At 36.4% G+C, this 16,453-nt stretch overlaps 1 protein-coding gene across 3 annotated transcripts in view; it reads right to left on the minus strand.

Moving 5' to 3' along the window:
* Positions 1–1,663: 1,663 nt before the first annotated feature.
* Positions 1,664–16,453, minus strand: part of SLC9A3 (solute carrier family 9 member A3) — a 51,856-nt gene continuing 37,066 nt past the window's right edge. Inside the window, exons 9-17 of one of the 3 annotated variants that reach the window (XM_057424262.1) lie at positions 15,606–15,676; positions 13,237–13,366; positions 10,820–10,935; positions 10,044–10,173; positions 9,360–9,536; positions 8,714–8,789; positions 7,383–7,493; positions 5,818–6,061; positions 3,095–3,235 (exon numbers count right to left, since the gene is read on the minus strand). In XM_057424262.1, the coding sequence (XP_057280245.1) occupies positions 3,232–3,235; positions 5,818–6,061; positions 7,383–7,493; positions 8,714–8,789; positions 9,360–9,536; positions 10,044–10,173; positions 10,820–10,935; positions 13,237–13,366; positions 15,606–15,676 (1,059 nt within the window). In that variant the 3' untranslated portion in view covers positions 3,095–3,231. Of the gene's footprint in view, positions 3,236–5,676; positions 6,062–7,382; positions 7,494–8,713; positions 8,790–9,359; positions 9,537–10,043; positions 10,174–10,819; positions 10,936–13,236; positions 13,367–15,605; positions 15,677–16,453 lie in introns of those variants that run through there. The other 2 variants (XM_057424260.1, XM_057424261.1) reach the window with 2 other exon arrangements.

Consider the following 16,453-nt stretch of genomic DNA (forward strand, 5'->3'; position numbering starts at 1 on the left):
CCTTCATCTGTTCAACTATTGTAACATAACATACAATTTCTAAGGCCTTTGAAAGTAAATGAAGAGTTAAGCGCTTTGTATATAGTGTCTTTCCATTTCCTGCATTGCTAAAAATGGCATGTTTCTCTGTTTTGTGAAACGCCTACAGTCCAAAGCCCTCTCAAAATCATACAGAATCCTGCTGACTTTTCACAGACTGCTGTATTTGTAAATACTGTCCTATCCATTGATCCTCTTTTGTTTAGCATAAAAACATACAAGAACATTAAAATCTTATATCCTGTGATTTTCAAAATTGCTTACTCTTGTGTGTGTGCACAACACTTGTCTGGTGAAAATTCCTAGCTGATAATGATGACTTACAAATGTTTTCTTGAGGTAGCCTGTACACGAATAGATTAGGAATGCTTCAAGAATCATGCAGAAAACACAGTCTGCAGTGTGGTTCTTCTAACTGCAACACAGCAATGACCTCTGTACAGCAGCAATAAGAGATTAAACTTTTATTTCAAAGCCTATATCTATGAGCATCTTGCCAACTTTGGTGTTGGTGCTTCAGCATTTTGCTATGAGACTGGAGGTCAGATTTTGGCACATTGCACTTCACCTGTGCTAGTAAGTGGGATCAGTCATGGTCCTGTTATATATCTATGCCAGTGACTGAAATACTTGTTCCAATTATAATATCTGGAACAGCATTAATATTGTCTACTTCACCAAAACAGTATATTCATAGGTACTCAGTTCACAAAAATTGTATTTACGTTATTTATTTACAAAATTAGCATCCCTACTGGTGACAGCCTTATGTCTTATGACCCTCATTAACAAGACTAGAACTGTGCGATGAAGCTTTCCAATTAGGAACACTGATTTGGCACTGATTTGCCTGCAAACAGACAGCTGCTTGTGTGTTGATAGCAAAAGAACCAGGACTCTGAATTTAGTCTCTAAAGTCATATGTTATGTATCTACTTAGATTTGTACACGGCATTTTCCATCACATATCTGCAATTTGCATTAGCCTAACACACAATTTTAGCAAAGAGGACAAAGATAGAAAAAAGATGTGGGCATGAATTTTCACACATTGCTTCACTCTTTCTGGGTATCTGGGTAAATCTGACACAGAATCACTTAAAAACTGTTCAAAATCTGGGTAGGTAAAGTGAAACAACCACTAATTCCTATGATAAAGTAAAATTTACCAGATAAAGCCTCTGTCTTGAGCAATTTAGATTCCCTGCAGGTGACTCAGTTCATTTACCAGTGGTTTACACTGATGTCAAATAGAAATAAGGTGCACATTAGGATCACAGAAGCAGCTAAGCACTCATCTTGTATTCATGTCACTGAATCTTTGCAACTTAATACCGCAGAAGACTTCAAGCCAAAAAATTCAGGACTGAAATTATCCAAGGCAAAATACAGATATGCCCATGGAGTATACACTGTTATGTAGTATTATACATCCATGAGATGTCTTAGTTTTCACTTTTCTTTAGTCTTCATCTGAGTTGGCTTTCACTGATGTCTCCGCTGTCTTCAAGGTGATGCAGACCAAATCTATACACAATAGATGTCTAGTGCAATTTTAATTAATATCATTTAACAGAAAATTTGGGACAAAAAGTAATTTCCTAACACAAACAGATATATATATATATATAGATATATATATATATACACAGTAGCCAAACTACCTCTGTACCATCAACATCCTGAGTCACTGTGGCACTTAAACCATGTGGCAAAACACAGGATAGGATCTGAGAGACCATTATCCTGATCAGTTATTGAAAATGATACATAAATTAACAATAAAATCCAAAAGAGTATTTGGAAGGTGTCTTCCAAAGCAGCAGTAAAAATGACAAATATTTACATTCTGTCTGAGTGAGGCTATTTAAAACACAGCAGCATAATTAAGAATATGAAATGTGTTGCCTGTGAGCACACAAACTAAAAGTCTTAGCTAATTCTGGACGTTCTTACATTCCAGTGCTACTGAGTAGAGGAAATGAAGGTGAAGGAAGGAAATAGCCTTCCTGGAGCCCTTGATTAAATTTCAAGATGCCAGGACTTTCCTCTCCCTGGGAAATTTTCCACCAGAGTCACTATCCCACAATTACTCAGTGACACAAATGTTCAAGAGCATGAAAATATTTTTCTTTAGCTTGCACTTATAAAAGGCACTGATCCATTTCAATCACAGTAGACTTTAAAACATCGTTTAAAAGCAGGCAAGAGGCTAACCATTGGCTTCTCCTACATTGATTTCATACATCATAAATATTTACTTCCATTACTGAAGCATCAAATGTAGCCTATTTCTTTAAATGCATTTATGGCATAATGGCATAAGAAACCATTTCCATGTAAAAACCCAAGGATTTACCATTTGAAAAGATTCGTGATTTAGCCTTCCAAAAATAATATTGATCTTTTGTAACAGTCTACATGAACAAAATAACAAGGAGGCATGTTTCCCTTCATTACGAATGAGAACTTAAAAATGTAAGTGCAGCACAAAAGCTCCAGTGTTTCTGACATCATAGGACTCCCTTTCCATCTGAAACCGTTCTAGAGCAGACTTCATGAACCAATAGGTTGCTTTCTATTTTTATAGAAGCCCTTGTTTAAGTTATTCTGTCTCATCTTCTCCCTTCAATGAGAAAGTTGTCTCACAACTGTGTTTCTTCTTGTTCCAAAGAATGTGGAGGGACATGGCAAGATGCTGGAAGAGACGCTAGCTTCTGAAGCTTAGGGTGTTGCAGAGGTTTTGGCCTGTGAAAAGAACGTCGGCTTTGTACACGTCTGGCAACAGATCTGTAGTTTCCTTGTGTGTCAAGCAACAATTTCTTCTCTTGGGGCTCCTTCACATAAGAGTCTTCCAGCCCTTCAAATATAAGTAAGGAATTATCTTCTTGTGAATTCTGTGATTTGTAGTTAACTTCAGAACAATAACCTGAATTTACTGTCTCTTTGTTATTCGTATCTGCACCCGATTCCCAGAAGAGATCAGGTACATTTGGGTCACAAGAAGCTATATATTCAGAGACAGTAGAAAGAGATACATTCCCTCTGTTTTCCAGTGAAGAATAGTTTTGTGTCCAAGGCATCTCAAGACATGATGGGAAGAAGTGGAGGGGATTCACTGAAACACCTTCAGTTTGGTTTAGTTGATCATCTGAAGAGGAGTATTCTGTCATTTCAACATCATGGTTGATATCACCTAGAGAACACAATTAAATAGAAACATTTGTAATACACACTTTCTATTTCTAAGATGCTGACTAGTTTTGCTTTGCTTTTGGCTTTTTTTATGAAAGTCTTATGAAAGTCGGTGGTTTATTTCTATTTTCTTTTTTCCTTTTTTTTTTCCCCTTGGGGTACTTTACCCTGTTCCAATTTCTACCTTTGACAACTTGAAGTGAGTTTATTAAACTTCTTATCCTTGCAAAGTATCAGGCGAAACTTCAGTGTTTGTGATGAACAACTGCCTGTTTCAGACATCTGGGGCATGGAGCCATCATCTGGTCATTAGGGTCCTGATGCTCAGCAAGGAAATATTTCAGAAACTTAAAAAGTGATGCTCTTTCAATCAAGTAGCTGAGTGTATCACCAGGGAGTCAGTTCCTTACTGACCAGAACCTATGATACGTTTTTCTGTGGAGAAACTTCAGATTTCCACCCTTGGCTTCCAGCTTATGTTGTTTTTCAAAACCTTTTAATTGGAATTGCAGTGTCATTCTCCTGTTAGGAGAATTTTATTAAGGAGGTAATTCAGAGGACTGTTTCAGAGAGTATTCAAGGTCTAAGCTTATTAGCTTGGGAAATCTAACTTCCCAAAACACTTCTTAGGAAACAAAGCAGTCAAACCCCAGTGATTTTCATATATCAAAGATACCTGCACAAGACCTTACATATACTGTTTCCTAATAATAAAGTCAATTATATATAAGGCACTAGAATAGAGGAAAAGAACAAAAGTTAGCAAGAAAATGTTCAGCAAGTCATATAACAATATTTTGTGGCAACGTTCTCAGTGGGGAAAAAGAGTGAAGAGAATTTCAATGTGTGTAAGTGTCAAGGAGAAGTTTTCCTTTCGAAATGCCGGTCATTGTTCAAGTTGTTGATCAGGATGTTGGAATTTAATTCATAGTTCTTTAATTAATCCAGTGTTCATTTTAAAACATCATTTAAAAAATAAACAAAGATGCATTAATAAGAAACTGAATAGTAGAAGCAACCACAGACTTAGAGGTTCCTCCAGTAAAGAAAGCAACATGATTTTTGTAATTACACTTGAATGAGCACATCTTCTTGCAGGGACAGAAGCCAGAACAGAAGAAAAACGTTTTTCTATTTCTTTTCAAAAGGTTATGAAGCTCTTCTCTAATAAAAATTACCAACATTCACTCTTAATCCTGAGGTCTTTGTCTGAACAAACTTTCATCAATTAACTACAGAAGTAGTTTCAACTTACCACATTCCTTTATTTGTTGATGCATAAAGGACACTAGATTACACATTTGTGGTCATGGATTCCACAAAAGCAAATTAATGAGGAAACTGACTGTTGCATCTCACTGCATAATCGCCTCAGTGCCCTATGTTCTATTCAATTACGATGTTTGAACTGTGGCCTGACCCACCTAATTTACAGCACTGATTGTTTTGATTACAGAAGTGGAGGCTGCTTTTTATGGTGCGAAAAATTGCCATAGAGCAAGAATTCAAGGGCAACTAGGATATTCATTTAAACTCAGAGTCAATTTAATTTTAAGCCTCTAATATATTGGAAGCAATAAGTTATTTACTGCATCAGAAAGCTAACCATTTGTCTGGTTTCAAAATAGGGTATGGATTAAGGTAAATCTACAGTTTAACAATAAAGCTTTAACCAAAAATAGAATTCTGCTTCCCCACAGTATGGCTGTTGTGTCATTATCTCTACCTGTGCAAGGGAACTCTGACGCATTCTAGTAAACATGCTTAATTTTTAAACTCTTTTTTATGTATTCTAATGATGACATCAGCACTGTCATGAAATACCTGTTTTGTAGCAGTGGGACGATTTTGCCTTCCTGAGCACTGGCTAAATAACCAGGACAAATGTTCAGAACTGCCTCTAGGCTTCTTAGCAATAGAGTCAAAATGATATTCTAATAATGGTAAGAATGCAAGACTTAGCCCAGCCCCTTGCTGGTCTAGCCCTGCTGCTCCTATTGTACAACCAAATGCAATAGAGTCCAATGGTTAAATGACTCATCTGACTTCTTATGGGCAAACCATATCCTTTGGCATCAGCAACTGTATTGCCTTTCTTGGGCTTCAGACTACTTTGCTGACATTTGCAGACAGTAGTGATAATGTTACTCAAAAAGACTGATCACCCTTTAAAGAGTACCTGATTTCTGTGAGGGAATCTAGGTACAAATTTTGTCATTTAGAGCTCACTAATCCAGAAACCTGAAACCTCTTGAAAATGACTGCACAATATTCTGATATTTGGAATGCTATTTTCTTGGCATTTAAGCCAAAACGAAGAGCAGGACCCTTATAAAAACAGCAAGGCCCAAATAGTCTGACAGATCTTCTGCAGAAAGAAAATGAAAGATGTTTTGTTATTCAGGCTGGAGGAAAATAGAAGATATTTAGTTGTCTGAAGAAATCTAGTTGTCTGAAGAAATCAGAAAGGAAAGAGGTGCTCTGTGGGGAGAAAATTCAGAAAAGTAAGTTTACTTGTCAGTAATTAGGTTTGCTAAGAAGGCTGATTAAAAACAAAAGTGATAATATCTTTTATAATATTACATATGTGTTGATTCTGGGAGAAAAGATCTGGGTCGGTCCTCTGGTCCATCTGCTTGCAGGAAGGAATCTATTGATTTATTGCTGAGCCGGAATGGTGTGAGCCGTCTGAAGTTGCTTGGAGAATATGGGATCTGCACTCGGGCCCTTTGTGATGGTACCACTGTGTCTTCACTAGATAACCATGGTGAGAACTTCATGTAGATGCTTTGGTCATCATCAGCTGAAAATACTGGGTTATCAATTCCTAAAAAAAAATTCATGAGTGACAAATACAGTTAATGAAAATGATTTCTTGGTAATACACAGCAAGATGCTTTGTAAAAGAATAGCTGTAATGGGGGAAAAAATAGATCAATACATGCCAGTATAGGTGTGACAGACCATTATACATGCAGAGGTTGCCCTTTTTACCTTGGTTATTACTAGTAATATCGGACTTCTATTAAAGAGAAAATCTGGATATTATATCCAATATGCAGTTATGTTTGGGATAACTGGAGACAAAAAATAAAATCAATAAAAGAAGAAATCAGTCTGCAAATTTTAAGGAAAATAAAGCACAATAAAAAATATCTGCAGAAAATTCAAATCAAAGCCATAAAAAAAAAAAGGGATAAAAAAAATAAAATGCAAAAGCATAAACTGCACAACTCCATAAAAGGACTCAGATGTGTGTGAGAGAGCTCAAGCAGGCCACATAACAGTCACAAGTAAGTTATAAGGGCCTTGTAATATAGATATTAAGTTGCTAGTGTTTGAACAGAAAAAGAAATTTTAAAAATTAGTCTAGGTCTGTGTCTTGTCAGCCACTTATTTTTGGGTTGATTTCTGGATGTTTTTATACATTCTCCAACATAGAATTTGTCGTGGAACAGTGAAAAGGCTGTATCTACCAAAAAAGTACAGACACAAGTATTTTTCTTCACCATATGCACCATGTTACAAATGAAGTATATAGTGGCATGCTGGAAATTCAAACACAAAAGTGCTAAAGAGAAATAATAAATCTTAAAACTTTATAAAACATGTAATTTCTGTTATATACAGTAATACACTATCTGATATTTTGGAGCTTTTAAGGGCTGGAAATCAAGTCCAATGAATGCTCCAGGAATACCGCAAATCTGCACTTTTCAAGTGACTTCTGTGAGCCTGTAAGGAAGTGAAGGAGTTGTGAATTTAAGAGGAGAAATCCGGCCTGAAAGAAAAAGCATGAAGTTTATCACAACAAAGTGCAAGTAGAAAACCATTCCAAAAGACTAGTATTGACTGGTCTTATGAAGTAAGACAACTCTAAAATAGCATTTCTGTTGCTAGAAATAATTAGTGGATTTAGGACAGGTTTAGGTAGGCATGCTCACAACTTCTATCACTAGCAAATTTGATGCACTCCATACCTCTGAATATCCAAAACTTGTTATTTGTTAACATTAAGCAAATATATTTTCTAATAGAACACAACAAATCAAAACAACATTTACAACTAAATTGGCAGCATTTCTAGTATTTCTTTTTTCACAATGGAGAGAAGAAACCCCAACTTTGTAGGTAATTAATATTTTTACCAGTAGGAGCATCTGTGAAATTTTGCTGTGTCACATTAGCCAGGAAGTCAACTCCTTTGCCTAGATGCAAAGTTTCGTAATCATTTTCTTCTGATTCAGAAAACTCCAAATCTGGAAAAAGAATAAAGTCCAGTTTGATTAGAGATCTGTATCAGTTATCATAGTTATCATGCTGTTTTGTTGCTGGCATCGTTATCAAAAATTTATCTTAACAAGGATCTAGATAAAGGTAAAGATTAATCAACAGTCATAGCACTTAAATGGGAATGTGAATATATGTAGAGTTTGCAACACGGATACCAATTACACCATGAAACTCAACACAGGTTTCTGGCTTGTGTTATTACCTGGTGCTATGATAGAGAGATTTCACATGCTGGTTAAGCTTTTGGCCTACAGAATTGTCTGCTTTCCTGGGACTGAAACAAATCAATCTATGGCATGGCCCCACTTCTACTATGCTTTGTGTCTTAAACGCTCATGCTTAAATGATGCTGACAAATGTCATTCTGTTACAATGACCAGTCACTACATTTTCATCATTTGAAAGAGGCCAGCATTAGTATCCTGACTGATTTCAAACCTGGTGATATCAGTACTACTTCTACTGCAGTAGAAGTAAGAATCAGTTTTACAACAGCTATGAAACAACTTGTTAAGACTGTCTTTCAATGAAGCTTTTTTTTTTTAAGTAGGGGGTGAAACCTATATACAGTGTTCTTTAACAAGACAGCGTTGAACGACCTACTTATAAGTATTTGGAAAGCTCTTCCCATGCAAAAAGGTTCTAGGTTATTACACTTACTCAGCCAGCCTGTACTGCCTCTGCCAGTCAAAGAAAAATAATGCTCAGAAAATGATTCAAAGTACATAATAAAGAAAAATGTCTTTGCTTGGAGCATTAAGAAAAGATGAATTCCTCTCTACTTCAATTTTCTTTGAGATAAGGGGTTGCATGCAGAAACAGAAGAAAGAACACAGTAAGAGTTCAGCGGCTTTTAGACCACATTTCAGTTTTAAGTGATACATATTATTTGTATAACTACTGCAATATTTTTGTTTTCAAAATTGAAATGTGATATTTTTAATATGAGTTAAAAGGCCAATTAAAACTTGATTTGTCATCAAGCTACTTAGAAAAACAACTTCTATATTGTCAAGACACTGCATTTAAGCATGGGGCAGATCCCCACTCTTAGGTCTGAGTTACGGTTAGAAGTCTTTTAAATGCCAGCTTCATTGTTGCACGCAATAAGAATTTTCAGTGACATTTCATTGACAAGGTAGCTGGTAAAATCCACTTAATGAAACCGGTCTAAGAGTCTTTTTACCTTTTTCCTTCAAAGTAAAATCTTGTACTGGATTTTCTGAAGGTATTTTTCCATTTGGTATGACACTGCTGTTTCGCTGAAAGAAAACAAAAAAAGTTACCAAAAATGCTACCATCATCAGATAGCAATGGTATGTGAATGTGGAATCCTTTGAAATTATGAGTTCAGCATCATAATGCTGAAATGTGTTGTAATATTTGCTGAGACTCAATACGGATATCATTAGTTTCTCCCCAACACCTGTACTCACTACAGGAAAAGAAAGGAACTTTGGCTCTTTGTACGCTGTATGTTACCTCTTACTTTCCTGCAAATTTTGTGAAATACTCAATACTATAGTGCTACTATAGCTTAGTACTAGATGTTGCTACCCTGCAACATCTCCCCACAGTGTTGTAGTGTGGCTCAAGGTCTGTTGTTTTTCAAATGATCCAAAATCTCTCACCCAGAAGTGTTGTAAAGCACAGAGAAGAGCAGCATGTGAGAAGATGCACCTAGAGTTATTTCATAGTTTAATCTCTTCTTGCTTAGGCCCTTTAAGTTCATGAAGTTATATAGGACAGAGATAAATGCAGGACATAAGACCATTCAGAGTGCTCCTTTCCTATTCCATGCCTACATCTGGGTCCTTATGAAGGTATTTTACCCTTTTTTGTCCTCGGTCTCGCTTGTGAATTTTATTGAGCTTCTTGGGATGGTTTATTCCTAGTTTGGTACTCTTGAAAGATTCTAAGCGCTTCCTCATTGTCCTATGGAAAATCTCCTTGTCTTGTTTCTCATCTTCACTGTGCATGATCTCATGTCGACTGTACAGGTGTTTATGCTGTGGCCAGGAAGGAAAGACAATTAATTTATTTAAAAATACAACTGGAAGCTCTGAATTAGTGCATTTAATCAGTGTCATGCAAATATAAACAACTCCATAAAAAGGATGAACCAAAGACTAGTCTGAGAGCATTAATGAAACACTTATTTTTCTTTCTTTACCATGAAAGAGGTATAAATCCAAGGATTTTAAATATGTAAGAGCAACTGTCATTCAAAGTAAGCCTCTCCCTATAAGTGCCTGAATCACTTCAATTGATACACTCCATTTAATCGTGCTTCAGAACCTGTGTTGGATCCAGTTCTGCATTCCACTGGCCCCAGTGAAATCAAGGATACAGTTCAAGAGGCATGTTCATAAATGAGAAAGAATATAGACAAAAAGCCTATCTTCCTCAAAGGTGCAGATTTTACAGATGGGTTCTTTCCTTTTGAGTTTCACTCCCAAGTTTTGATTCCTAATGTCTCCTGTTTTAGATTGGAAAACAGTCCAATCTGCTCTCACCTCCTGCCTAGGTTTATACAGATACTGTTGTAGAGTGTGATGAGCAACTGTGTCTTCTGTGTCCCGGATACTTTTTCTCCTCTGCTCTAAAGCTTGCATGTCAAGGCACACTGGTCCAGCTTTTTCTCTCCTGAAGAGAAATACAATATAGAGACAGCAGTTTTAAAAATCAGTAATTGCTGAAGAGGAAATAAAAACAGGAAAATGTGGAATGAGAGGGAGAAATGGGGATGAAAAGGAAAAGAAGAAAAAAGGAAAGGTCAAAATCAGCTAAATAAAAATGAGTGAGCAAATGAAGGGAAATGTGAAAAGATTGTAATTTTTCATTTTTGGGTGGGTGCAGCATTAATTTCTCAGTTTACATGACACATAGTCTGTTTGGTGACAGAATCATGAAAGAGTTAAGGAAAGAGCAAGGGTTGTTTCTTGCCTCTCCCCTGACTTTTTCTGTAGGAGACATAGAAATGACATCTAGGCTTGCCTTTAGCAGTTGGTGAACAAAAGGCACATGAAACAACTCTAATGTGGATGTCTGCCACATCTTACCATGCTTTGCTGCAAAAAAAATTGTGTGAAATACAACAATATAACTGCATGAATATCCATTTTATGTGGGAGGAAAAATTAATTGAAGGTCAAAAAAAGTAGTGAATGAAGCCTCTGTAATATGTGTTTTTCAAAATTTATAACACTGTTTCCATTTCCTCACCTATAGCACACCTCCCCCCACCCTCCCCAACCCCAACCTTCCCACCCAATTGGTCCTTATTACTTACAGTAAATAAGAGACAGAGCTTTCCACAGTACTTGGACGTGGGGTGTTGAAATCCACATTCACCATGTTGTCTGTACTTGGAGAGCGTATAAATGCCAAGGAACCTCTGCGTTCTCCCTGGCCACAGAAAGAAAGCTGTAAACACTTAGGGAAAAATATGTATGAGAAAATGTACATAATTTGAGGCTGCTGTATGCAAATAGCACAAGAAGCAGGGGAGGAACTGTGTTTGGTTAACGAGTACAAACCAGTTTTTGGTGGTATGGTTGCTTTACATTAAGTGATGTTGTGGTAATGAACAAAGCAAAGAGAAAAGCTATTCCACTCTTGTAAATTGATTCTGAAGATGTGAATGATTTCTTAGGCTTCAATCTGTTTACAGATTATATCCTTGCACTTTTGCAGTCTCTTTCCTCTTCACAGACTCTTTCAAGGATGGACCTTTTACTTCGTACCACATTGCAAACTAAGTACATAGGGATATCTATGCAGATTTTTACGACTCAACACATCTCTTCATTAACAGTACCATTTTAAAAGATACAATACCAAGTTTTCTGTTCTTTACAAGGCTGGAAGCAACAAAGTTTAAGTGGAGGTAGATGTCTACAAGACTATTGGAAAGAGGTTATGGAATGAGGAGATGAGATACTGAAGAGATGAGATTTGTTTTCAGTTCTGAAACGTATGTCAGAATTGAATTGCTGAAAAAGATCAGATTTATGTTTTCACAGTTTTCCCTACTGCTTGCATAATACCTTGTTTAGGTGAAAGGCAGCTGTTGAGTGACATTGTGGTTACATAGGCTGAACCCATCTATGGTTTTGCGTAACAGGAGAGAGAGATCACATAGCAGGTCTCTACATTCTAAACTGTGATGAAGAATATACCAAGAAGAAACAATTCCCTTGCAGAATATTGGGAGTTTATCTACATTTCTCCAACTTTAACTGTATTGTGTTCCCTTTACATGTTTACATTCACATAAAAAAAAGTGTTTCCTTTTACTGTAATAGCCCACGTGCATGTTACAGTATTGTGTGTTGGATCAGGTCAATGGCATTAAGAAGTAGGTTCTAAACAGATTCAGCTGTGAATCAGAATATAAACCCCATGCTCATCAACATCAAAGTCATTATCTAACTTTCTTCCTCTAAAGTGTGACCCAGAAAGCACCACAAGAAAGAAAATTAGTCCTTAAGCTCAAATGGTATGAAAACTGAAGGGGCAATTTACAAAATCTCAAAAGGAAGTATTTACTTGTGAACTATTCCCCATTTTTCACACTAATATAATTTATGAATTTAATCTTATTTTCTGAATTTTACTTTTGAAATTCCATGTTTCACAGAAGAAGTCTGCCTGGCTGTAGCTCAACTTTTTTTTTAAAAAGAAACTAGTATTAGTAGCAGATTCTGTCACAATGATAGTGTTTATTTTAATTAAAGAAGTTAACTGATATTTCACCTGACTCTGAGTTCAGTTGGAGGTTATGGGCATAGGTAGATGATCACCTCAAAGATTATTGTTTAAAATACTCTGCTTAAAACTATCCTCTACACTGTATGAATACTGCATATTTGTGGTTATTTGAACTAAAGTGGTCAGTTTCACACTGAGAAAGATTAGGAATTCTTACACAACCTGTTAACATTGCTCCAGTCTGGGAATAGTATTCCTGCAAAGACCAGTAATTTTCTTCTGTTCTGTAACTTTTAAAATGTCTCCTGTAACGTGCCTTTAGTTTCTCTAACTTCACAATTTTGTGATTGTGTTTGATATCTGTAGTACTTAACTTTAACCCTAATTTTTGAACTGTGGGTGTTATGATTTTGTTGAATTAAAATTACCCTTCCCTATTCTTTTTTTGGTGTGTGTTCTGGCAGAAGGGGATTATAGCAGTCCACTACATTGGTCATATATCCACACCACTTGGAAGTAAGCTTCTTCAATTCAGATTTGTCAACAACATAGAGCCACTATTCAGCAGGAGCCAAGCTGTTGACACATTTAGACAGACAGTAGTTTGCCTGATCCTTTTGGAATGACAGTATTTTTTAAAGGCAATAAATATAGAAACAAAGTTCATCAGTAAAACCCAACAGAAAATTACACTGACATAAGTACGATAATAAGTACGATATACTCATTCTTGGGGATCAGGCATAATACTGAGAACTGCAGCCACTGAAACAGGTGATATTGGGACTCATAACACATTTAGGAATAGAAAGCAGAGCAGAAATGAAAATAGTTTTCTTTTAGACATCTCCTGTAATATATCAACTTTGTATTATAAATAACTGCCCCCCCCAAAAAAAAAATCCTAAACAAAAAAATCCCCCACAAACCCAAGAAACTCCACAAAAACACAAAGCCAAATGATGCTATAACATGTCAACAAGTGTTCATGAGTACCTCAGCCACATAGCTAATTGCATCCTTCAAGTTGAGCTCATGGAAAACATTAAGGATCTGGTCTCTTGATTTTTGAGCAGACCTTCTCATCAGTACTTTACTGAGGAATTTCCTATCAAAATTGGACCACCTGATGATTTAAACGAACTGTGTTAATGGCAACAAGCAATTTTAGTTTCACATAATTTTCAGTTTAACATAAATGATACTTTTTTGAGCTAAGCATTTTTTTTTTTTAAATGGTGAACATAGCAATATGAGGGATTTGTGTTTTGAGTCTTTCCCATTAGCATTTAAAGAAAGTTAAGGAAAAGCCTGCTACAGAGTTATGCAGCTGTCACAAAGCTTTTGATAGCTTCACTTACCAAACACTACTACAACAGCAAAAGTGCTATTATTACAATATCCTATTTCAGAGTCACTAGAACATTTTATACTTTGGGAGATTATGCTACCTCATTTTTCCACCTCTGGTTATGCAGTTGTATCTAATAGCTTCATTCTAAAAGTTTAATTTTCTTTCCTCTTTTGGAAGGTAATCTGCTTTTCCCCAGCTGTACTGCAGAACAGCCAGTGCAGAAAATTGTTGTCCTTCCAAAAAGCGCAACCCAGAAGTGCTTTATTCATGCCATTGATGTACTCTGGGGGATAGAAATGGCGTGTATTTTGTTATTTACACTTCCAAGCTTGTCTGATAGCAGGATATCTGCCAGTTCATCTTTAGGCTCCAGAAGATAAAGGCTGCTTTACTTTCATTGGCCTTCCTCGAGATTGTCTCTAAAGGGCAATGACGCAGCTTTTAAGACTACTATTCAGTGATTCTATCTACCTTGCCCAGTGGCTATTTTGAGTTTATAGCTTCTTATTTAGATTGTTGAAACCTTTTTGTTGTTAGATATTATTCACTGATTTGATAACTATTCCTCTTCTTTAGGGAGAATATCTGACAAGCAATCTCTAATTCAAGTTGCCACACCTAAGCACATCACTAGAGATGCTTGAGACTGTTGTTTCTTTGAGGAAGCATCACTTTCATGTACATACAGTCCAAAAGAAGCAGATTTAAGGTGGTCTCATTCAGAATATATTAGTCATCAAAGCACACACTCAACCACGGATCCACATTAAGCTACTCCTCTTGTTACTCAGGGACATTACTTTTTGACATTTAAGAAGCCATTTTAAAAATATATTAAAAATAAAAAATATGTCATTTAAAAAATATTTAGCTCCATCTTCATGACATTAGTTCAAATCTGGGGATGTATTCCTGCCTGCTGAAATTAATTCCCAAAAATTGAACTAAAAATCCAGAGCAAAAGAAAGGGGATGCTCTATTTGGGATAACTCGTGGAAATTCTTTGATGCATAAATGAACAAAGAGCAAAAGGAAAGGAAGGAGATTGTTCCTATAACTGGTGAGCAATTCTGCTTGAGCTCAGGTACAATCTAGATCCAGCCTAGGAGTTTTATAGTTGTGCAGACATAATGCCTAAGCTATATTCAGGCTTCTCAGGAAGGGCTAGCATGGTGCTCTGCAGAACCACATGGGTTTTGGATTGGAATGGACATGTTGAGTCATCAGGACATTAGCAGGTCAGAACTGTGACTGTCTATACCTATGTAATGACCAAACTTCAGGCAGAGAATTGCCTAACCTTAACACTCTTAAAGATGTCCAGGACTAATGTCTTTCTTTCACATTTGTTCATCTAGGTTACGGAAGTCTGCCCATCACAGTGGTAACTCTTCAAGTGTAATTTAAAGAAAATGGTGCCTGTATCTTTCAGCTGAGTAATTTTGCTTATCTCAAGAGGAATCAGCTATAAACAGAGGAAGGTAGAAATGACCTGTAATTTTCATTTTGGTTTCAAACTAATAGGCTTCAACTATTAGAGTAATTTCCAAGCACCCTCAGCCATCACTTTCAGAAGCATTGAACACATTATTTGTAGAAATAGAACAAACAACTGGGACAGTTTTAGCTGTTGTTTTTTAGTGTCTCCACACACAAATAATGTTCATGAAATGGAGTACTACAGAGAAGGCCCAACACTGACATTTTAGTTAAAATCTTGTGCAAATTACCAGTTCTCAAATCCTGAGAGTAACTGATCCCTGGATGTGAACTGAGGCATTTGCAAAGGCCTAATCTTAACTGTGGGGGAAAAAAGGAAAAGAGTCCAGTTGTAGGGGACAACCCTTCCCCCCACTTTCACATTTGCTATATTTCCAGCATTTTTAGCATACAACCTTCTCAACTACATTTGATATCCTTCTTGTCTCTAAACTCAGAGGCTTAAAAAGTCGTAATTTACAGATAAGATTTTCTAGCAATATTTCAACGTAACAAGTTAGTTACTACTTACTTGTCTCTCAGATAATTATGTCCTATTTGTCCAGAAATGTCTTCTATCGCAGAAAGAATGTGATCAAAGGCCTAGGAAAGTGAAAGTGGAATTAATATCTTTACAGGAATAAAAGGCGTAATTAGAAAACAGCTGAATTTATGTCAGGTTAGACCAGGTGACTATGCAAAATAATTTTATTGCTGCTAAGCAGATTTTTTTTTCCCATTTACTGAAATACCAACTACTGTGTGCTTTTCTTCAAAGGTCCTGAACTTTCTAACCAGTTCTTGACGAATTCACTATTTTTTTAATTACAAGAGTAATTAAACAACCTTCAGCCAGAAGGCACTTGATCCCCCATTTTAACATTGAATTTTAAAACTCTTTTTATCAACTCCTTTTGCCATCTCTATTTCTGCCCTATGAAGTACATCAGCCGCTGTTTGTGTTGGTGATTAAGTCAGTTGAAAATAGTCTCTAGTGTTCCTTTTTAGATGTTTGAGGAATCCATACGTCTGTCAGAGTTGAAGTAAGCTCCATTCTTTAGATATCTAGGGCAAAATTCCATACTGAGTATATTAGATGGCTGACAGAAATCCTGAGTTTGTAGCTCTTGATTCAAGCCAAGGCAGCTGCAGGTAGAATTTAGTCTTTTTCTATATATGGTTGTTTACATTTCACTCTGAATATTGGAGTGCTTATTGCAGAATATACAGCATGCTGGGTTCAGCACAACATGGATGATATGGATTTTTCCTGAAAATAATATTAAACATTGCCTCAGGAGATATCTGACAGGGAAATGGAGAAGATGATATTACAAGTTGTCTCCCTCCTCCTCCCTGAGAACAGACAGTGCTTCCTTC

This window comes from Pezoporus wallicus, unplaced genomic scaffold (genome assembly GCF_028554395.1).
Source record: "Pezoporus wallicus isolate ANWC-B61680 ecotype Strahan unplaced genomic scaffold, APGP_CSIRO_Pwel_v1 contig_5485, whole genome shotgun sequence".
NCBI lineage: Eukaryota > Metazoa > Chordata > Aves > Psittaciformes > Psittacidae > Pezoporus > Pezoporus wallicus.